The 8,740-nt window shown below is 31.9% G+C and overlaps 1 protein-coding gene across 2 annotated transcripts; it reads right to left on the reverse strand.

Moving 5' to 3' along the window:
* Nucleotides 1-2,721: 2,721 nt before the first annotated feature.
* On the reverse strand, nt 2,722-5,786 carry LOC129321830 (uncharacterized). 2 transcript variants are annotated; one of them, XM_054967757.1, is made up of 2 exons: nt 4,811-5,786; nt 2,722-3,277 (listed from the first exon to the last, which is right to left on the reverse strand). In XM_054967757.1, exons 1-2 carry the CDS (start codon nt 5,664-5,666, stop codon nt 2,838-2,840), a joined length of 1,296 nt encoding a protein of 431 aa, XP_054823732.1. In that variant the 5' UTR covers nt 5,667-5,786; the 3' UTR covers nt 2,722-2,837. The 2 variants fall into 2 exon arrangements, with proteins under 2 accessions (XP_054823732.1, XP_054823731.1); XM_054967756.1 differs by having other exon boundaries at nt 2,722-3,280; nt 4,811-5,784.
* Between the last annotated feature and the right edge of the window lie 2,954 nt (nt 5,787-8,740).

The following is an 8,740-nucleotide window of genomic DNA, read 5'->3' on the forward strand; positions in this document are numbered from 1 at the left end:
TTTTGCTAAAAACCTTTGACACAACTAAAAATTTTTCAAATACCTAATTTACATCCCCTTTGGTGTGTTGCCTTATGTAACACCTTGGTCCCCCAAATGATAATGACTATTGGGCCAACATGCAATTCAATATATATATATATATATATATATATGATGCGCGCGCACGTGGAACACACAAACTTTTAGTTTCAAGCATTTCCATTAGTTATTGCAAATTTTGGATAAGTTGTTCATATCTAAATATTTTCCTGTATATATTTGAATATGACTTATTCATATAAAAAAATCAATTTTTGAAGGCCAACTTATTTGATTTTTGACAATTTGTTCCTTCCATATTGACAAGTGAACAATATTATGATAAATAAAAAAATACACACGTTATAAATTTATTTTTCAAGCACTTTGATGAGCTTTTGTTAATGCCAGATAAGTTGTTATTCATATTTAAACAATTACTTGTACATATTCGAACATGATTTGTTAATTTAAAAAAAAATTGTCAATTTTTGAATGCTAGCTTGTTTCATTTTTAACAACTTGTTCCTTCAATATGTGACAAGTAATTAATATTATACTAAAAAATATGTTATAAATTTATTTTTCAAGCATTTTTATGGGCTTTTGTTAATATAGTGTCAGATCAATTATTGTTTATATCCAAATAATAACTTGCTTATATTTGAAAATGACTTGTTAATTTAAAAAAAAAAGTTATCAATTTTGAAGGCTAGCTTGTTTCATTTTTAACAACATATTCCTTCAATATTAACAAGTAATCAATATTATGCTAAATAGTGTGTGTGTGTGTTATTAATTTATTTTTCAAACATTTTTAGGAGCTTTTGTTATTGCTAGACAAGTTTTTATTTATATCTGAACAATTACTTGTAAATATTTAAACATGACTTGTTAATGTTAAAAAAGTTGTCAATTTTTGAAGGCTAGCTTGTTCCATTTTTTAGGCCAAACTAGTCCCAATTAATAATCTTAATAAATGATCTTAAGCTCAATTTAAACAATAATTAATAGCCTAAATAATTTATTAACATCTATAAATCTTAATCAATATAATTCCTCAATTAAACACTCAAAATACATCCTTCTTTAATTAAATCTTCAATTACAATCATTCCTCAATAAAAATCTCAATTTCCACAAAAATTGGGATATTTACAATGGGGTTTTATTTTTAAGATATAAAAACTTGGGAAATTTTAGTATTTGGTTAAAAAAAATTATTTGCAATTCAGGCCCTTAGGCCTACAAAAAAAATTTAGAATTTATTGGACCTGGCATGTAATAAATCCTTCTGGGATTGGCAGGAAAAAAAAAAAGTCCTCTTGGGAGGGCAGTAATTTATATTCTCCCTTTAATATTGAGGATTGGGTTTTATTAGCTTTTCTTAATTATTCAAATTACAAGGCAAGCAAAAGCTTGAAGAAAGGAAAGAAAGGTGAAAAACCACAAATTCCCAAAATAGAAAACACCTCTTGGAATTGATTTGATTCTAAAAAACATATGATTTTTAATGTATGTACCGATTTTTTTATTAATTTTTCTGATTTTCAACATTCTTATTTTAATTATAGTGATTAGCTAGTTTGGGTTAAGTTTCAGGCTGGATTAGCTAGCTATTTGTTTACTATTTACTGATTTTAACTGGCTTTCATATTGTATATCATTCAGCCTGTTTGGATTGACAAAAAAATCAATTATTGAGGTTAAATAATCAATTTTTAAAAAATTACCCAAACAACTAATTAATTTGATAATTGATTAGTGAGTTAGAATCACATTTTAAAATAAGTTTTATAAGGTTGCTTATAGATTCAATTTTACTATTAAATAATACATTTTAATCCTTAAATAAGGTTTAACAAATTTAATAAAATTAAATACAACTATACCAATAATTTAATTTTGAGAAACAATATCTTTTATGGTAATTTGTACAGCTAAAATCAATTTCAATATTCAAATAGATTATATTATAATATAATTAATTATAATTAAAATCAATCATATGAATTAATTATTTTCATAATTAATTATAATTAATTAAAATTCAAATAGGTTCATTGTTTAGCACGTAGTCTACAATTTGCCTTAGAGAGTGGAAAATTAGAGGAATTTACACGCAATTCATTCCAACGGCAAGTTAGTAGTTAAAAGATATGCTTCTCATTACGTCAGACAAAAATAAGGTGTTTCTCAGGGGTTAAAAAAAAAAAAAAAAGCTGTTTTGCTATTGAATTGCCTGATGTGATTGTTACCAAAAGCAGAGAATCATGACTGCAAAATTTTGGTCATTTTCACGTTTGAAATTGTTACAGCTTCACATATATATAGATGTGTGTGTGTGATGAGACCCTTACCTACATGGTTCCGTAACTTACTAAACCGCGTAATCTTTGTTACACGTGGAATAGAAGTTTCAAATTATTAACAGGAATTGAATCTAATAAAAAAAATTAATTTCTCATGGCATAATAAATCTCAAATCCTTACAGATGCCTACATTTTGTATCTAACTATATTTTGAATAAAATTATTTTTAATAAAAAAAAATTTATAAGCAATAAAAAGAAAATTCCAACATATTAATGCTTGTCCTATGCCCATAATTCATGCTCAACCATCATGTCGCAAATCACATGCGACCAGAAAAACTTAAAACCCCGCCAAAAGTTCAGAGTCTGCATGAAGGGACATACGTATAATTAACACCACCGACATATTTATAGATAGGTAGATAAGTACAGCTTCCACGTTTTATTATAAGTTAGACACATAATAACAGGTATGCGTATGATTGAACTTGATGGATGAGATTACTTGACAAGACCCAAATTGAGGATGCCCCAAGAAGTGTTAGGCCAAGATTTGTCCTTGGCCTTCATGAACAAAACTCTTGCCCAAGCAATCCATCCTTCCCATGAATTCCTCTTGTCCCAAGGACTTCCCCATTCCAGCAACAGTCTCAATCCTCTCTCTGCTTCTTTCTCTGCCTCGTCAAATCTCCCTTTGCTCAAATAAACCTGACTCAACACCACATGTGGCTCTCCCACAAATGGATTCTTCTCAATACTTCCCTTCAATAGCTCTTCAGCTTTCTGACTCGCCACATTATTACCACACACAGCTTCACAATACATGTCCCTCGCAACTATTTGATCATTCGCATCCAAAACTCTCGTGCAATTCTCGAACAATGGCGGCACCGGCAGCTCAATATCTTCATCTTTATCACTGTGATCAGTATTGGTGTTACCTGCTGGAGATCAAAAAGTCCCACAAATAGATCATAAATATATAATGTTTAGGATATATTTAACCAAATGAACCAAATGATTTAAGTTATTTTAATGAGGTAGATTATTGTTAAACTTAAAGCAAAGAATTTGACATGTATCAAGAGCGACTCAATGGGCGATGACAAACAAGAAAAATACCAAAGAGAGAAAGAAAGAATGGAAGATGAGGTTAAAAAAAACAAAGATTAAAAGAGAGAGTAGTAGAAGAACAAAAGGAAAAATTGAATAAAAAAATATTATTATTTAGGCTAGAATATAAAATATCGGTCAAATAGATCACTAAGCTATTTGAGCTGACTAATTGAAGAGTTAGGCTCAATTTGAAAAAAGAGGCCGGTTCCAAGCTTAATAGAAGGCCGCAGTAGAATAAATATGTTCAAATCTTGTTAGTTACAAACATAGGACTGATCCCAAGTAGTTCCGAACTCCACAGACATCGTGTCTAAGTATTTTGGTGAGATGGGCTAGTTGCAAAAAATAAAAAACAATGAGTAAAGACTATGCAATAAGTCTTACAGGATCCTTGATTCTTCAGCAGAACGTTTTAGGTCTTAAAGGAATGGTTATCATCACTCTAACACTATAAATAAAATAGGAAGACACGGAAGAAAGGACTTGTAATCCTTTTACATTCCAACAAAAATAAAAAAACACTTATTCTATCAAGTTTTGCGTATCTTTTACATTCGAGTGTGGTAAATAAGCTCGAGATTTTATTAATTGAGACTCAGCATCTCTGACACACCTGATATTTATTGTTTACATATGAATAATTTATATTTTAAAAGACTAAGAGATTTAAAAAAAGAAAAGAAGAAAAAGAAAAATTAAATAGACTCGAGTCACACACAAAAAAAAAGATAGTCCAAAAATAAATAATAAAAGGAATATTAGACCTACATCTAGAAATTATATGATAGAAACTATATTTTAATAAAGTTCTCCTTCGTCCAAAGTTATAAGAAAATTTGAGATATGATTATGCACATCAATAAAAAAATTTTTAATACAATTTATGAACTTTAAAAATTGCCTCTATATATTTAATCATTATATTATAATATTATTTTAATTATTTCTTATTTAAAATGTAATATTAAAAAAGTATTTTTAATGCAATCTTTTTTTTCAAATTTTTCTATATTTTAAGAAATTTACAATTATTAGTATTGAGTTTTACTTTTAATCTCTATAATTTTTTTTTCAACAAAAATGTTTAGCTGACTCAAGTCCCTATAATTTCAGCATTTAAGAAAAACTACTGACTTGTATTTTAAAACAACAATTTTTTTAAAATTTATCTTACAATTTGAAATAAAAATATAAACTACTAGTAAATTTATGTAAATGTTTACTTTAAAAAAATATTTTATATTTCATAAAAAATAATAAAATGAGTGAAAATATTAAATTTTTTTTACCTAAATTCACCAATTTTAACTTTCTAACTTTCAATTTAAATTCATTTAACATTAAAAAATGGACATTACCGGTTATTGTTTTCTTCTCTTCCAAGAATATCTCTTCCTCTCTCACTATTAAATTGTACAAAGCTGCCATTCTCGAGATCGAATTCAACCACAATCCTGGCTTCCCGTTTCCTGGCCAAAGGGCTTCAAAGTTGTTCCCGGAGAATTCAAGGCGGCCGTTGGAGTTTTCGAAAAGCGTATCCTGGAAACCAAACAGTTGGTCGCTGAAATCCGCGACAGTCATCAACAGGAAGACTGCAACGATCCTTCTAGAAACATGAACATCTTCTCCAGTACGGATATGCTTCACGGTTATCCCTTCAGCTGGAAGCAGACTCTGCAATTTCTTCCTCCAAATTTCTTCGCCGTTGAAGATCCCCTCCTCCTTCGCATTCCGGAGCGATAACTCGGAGAACTTGAGGTGTTCAACGAGTTCGGAATCGGCGTAGTGGAACAACAGATCGTCGTGAATAATCGGCTGCCTGGGGACAACACAGAACAAATGAATCAAACGCTCGGCTTCGTCGCCGACATGAGAGCGAACGGTTTCACGGCCGGTGGAGGGATCGAAGATGGCGAGGTTAACGTAGGAATTGGAGTAAGCAGAGTGGAAGAGACCGCAGAGGGACACAGAATATGGGGCTTTCCAGAGATGGAGGATGCGGAAGATGTCGATGAGGTGTTGGAGGAAAGTGCCGTGTTTGTGCCAGCACTCGCCGGCGCCGACCGAGCGAAGGACGGCGATAAGCGACGGCAAGTGGGGATCAATAGTGTGGAGCTCATCGCGGAGGAAGGGACGAGCAGAGTCTAAGAGGGTTTGGAGGTAATCTTGTTTGGTTTGTGTTGGCCTTGTAGCAGATAGTGCAGAAGATACCATGGTGAGAGTCAGAGATCAAACCAGAGAACGATAATTTAGCTTTTTCTCTCTCAAATTATAACGCGAGAAGGATCGAATCAATGGATAATGATTACATCTACAGAACCAAGAGAGAGACGTGACGTAGTCAGTTTCTCGTTTAATTTGTGCGGTTCATATAGAGTGAGATTGAGAATGGGATAAGTTTCAAGGACCCAAATTCTTGGGCTGGCTGAATCCTTCTGTTGAGATTTTAGTTGATAATTAATTAATAATTAATTCTATTTATTTATTCATTGTGTTTCAAATTTTAAGTTAGATTTATATTTTATATACTCATCAAATTCAACATTATATTGCATTTTTAATAAAATCATATATCTCAATAAGTTAGTTCATTGTTTTAAAATTATGCACTCTTTCCTTATTTACTTTTATTTAATATGATATCTTAATTAAATTTTTATTAATTACAACTCTAGTTAAGAGTATTTTGAAATTTAATTTATTAATTACCTCTTGAAAGACCCAAAATAGTTAATTAGATATTTGAATATTTTACCTCACAATTAATGCATTAATAGTAAAGAAGGATTAAGGCATTTATTTTTTATATTAGGAAATAAAGTATCCTAAATTACTGCATTAGAGGGTGAGAGTTCACTCGTGTTGAAGAGATAAGTATGAAAAATTTATAGGGATTAGCTGACACCAGTGGATCCACGATGCAGCATATTAGAGGATTGTACCATGAAACATCCTGACACTCTAGCAACTCTCTAGTGCTCATATGAGTATGGATAGGAATCACTAACACCCTCATGATGTGATAAATTTGAATTAGATATGATATTATGGATTAAATTTAATTAAATTTTCGTAATCTATATACTATATATAGATAGGGATGTACTTTATAAAGAGAGTTAGAAAAGTTCTGGTGGCAAAACACTTTGAGAGTTGCGAAATATTTTATAGAGAGAAAAACTAACATTCAAAAAAGAATGAACACTGGGAGTGCTAGTACACTGTTTGAGTTAGAGAATTGTTCATGTGGATACTGGTAGAGAGAGCAGATCTACGTTGTTAGCTCCTGAGATCCAAACTCTTGAAGAGAACACGTGCTAAGTTCGAACAATTAAAAGGTAACTCTTCTATCTACCTTGATTTAAATGAATTTGTTTGGTCCATATCAGGATAGGGACTTTAAAATTTTAATCTTCCACTGCGCCTCCCTATACAATAGTTACATTCTGGCTTGTATTGAAAATGCAAAACTAAGATAGTTTTGAGCTATGAACATGCATATAATTTTGAAAAGATGAATGTGATATCAAGTTGAGGAAAATATGGGTAAATGAAGAAATAGGTAATACAATGTTGTGTCAGGCTGTAGCATCAATAGACTCACGAGGCAGTGGTGAGCCTAAGTGGGTGAAAGACCTTAAAGGGTATAGTGAGATGTTACACTTGAAACGTGAAAAGTAATATTGAGAAAATGAGATTTATGAAAATAAGTAGACCTCGAATATGGCATGATTAGTTGGCAGGAGTTCGCCTAGAGATTGGAAGTAGTTAAAATTCATATGGTATTTAGGCTGCCCTTCAGTGCACGAGGGATAGCCTTGTCCCACATCTTATCGAGAGACTATCCCATAGTTTGTCGAGGGACTAGAATCTAGCTTTCTCTATAATTTTATTGAGGAGAATAGTTTAGGGTATACGACACCTCAGAGATTTAAGAGTGAGGGGGGTTGTGTTCTGAGAGTGAGTTATGTGAACTTTGGCTGGGTCGCACCTCACAATTGATGAGCTTGGGTAGTCCAGTCACACAGACGGAGCTCTATTCAATGTTATAGCCCATGATTTCAATTGGAGGAAATAAGGAGGATATAATGTTAGTTGATCATTGTCTATGTAAATTATATGAGGTGTCACATGATTAAGATGTGGTAAGTCATGTGGATACTAGGTCATGGTCACGTGTCTGTTTGTCTTGTGACAATATGCCTGATAATGAGATGAAAATAAACTAAAGAAATAATGATAAGTCATGTTGTATGTGTATAGCATGTTTGAGAACTTGATTTTATATGTATGCGTTTTATTTACAATTGATATATAATTGCATAGGGTATGTTTTACTTTTATTACTGAGTAGTAAGACTCACCCTTTTCGTTTAATATTTTAAAGGCTCTAGCTTTGGTGTAGAGAGGGAGAAGGCTTAAGAGGCTAGGAATTAGTTCATTCCTACTATATGCCTCTAGATTATATTTATTTTGTGTAATAGAACATTGTTTTCAATTCTAGGTTGCATATTGTTGTACTTGTACTATTTTGATGCTATGAATATTTGAATTGTATTTTAGGCATTGAGTATTTTTTATGAAGATTTATATGTTGATAAGGCCAAAATACTAATGCAAGTGTAAAAATGATGTTTCAAACATGTTATGATCTGTTTTGATACAATATAAGGCAAATTGCCTTCCCCTTCTGTTTTTAGTGAAAAAGGGGTTGAGTAGTGATTTTGTGTTATATTTTTAATTAAGCATGAATGATTTGTTGTACTGATAGTCCTAAGCCCAATAGACATAGTCCAGGTGTTAAGAAAGGCTTTTAGTACTTTTGGATTTTGGACATCCTAAGCTGTGAAAAGTGATCAAAATGGGTTCGGGTGTCTAACTTCTTAGTGTGACTTGTTTTGGAAGTGAAACCCATTCCATTAGCTATTTTATGGAAAGAGTTTTGTGTAAACACCTAGATAATGTCGGATGTTGTATGGAGAATTGGGACGTGTTAGAAGTTTCCCAATTTTGCTGTCAAATAACAGTAGAATTAATGTGTAACATGTTGCGGCGAATTGGCACCTGAGCTGGGGCGTGTGGCACAGAGAGCAACACGCCGCAGTATAGCATGCACACATCCCAGGGCATTGCCCTATTTTGTAGTAAATGAGTTGTTCTTCATTTGTTTTCATTCTTTTTTACTCCTCTGAGATATCCTATACTTTCGTAACTTGTTTTTACTTTGATTGATGAGTCAATGGATGATTGAAACATGTTTTAACTTTATAAAAGTTGGGGTCCCTTGA

This window comes from Prosopis cineraria, unplaced genomic scaffold (genome assembly GCF_029017545.1).
Source record: "Prosopis cineraria cultivar Desert tree isolate PC_DT_omini unplaced genomic scaffold, ASM2901754v1 PC10, whole genome shotgun sequence".
Taxonomy (NCBI): domain Eukaryota; kingdom Viridiplantae; phylum Streptophyta; class Magnoliopsida; order Fabales; family Fabaceae; genus Prosopis; species Prosopis cineraria.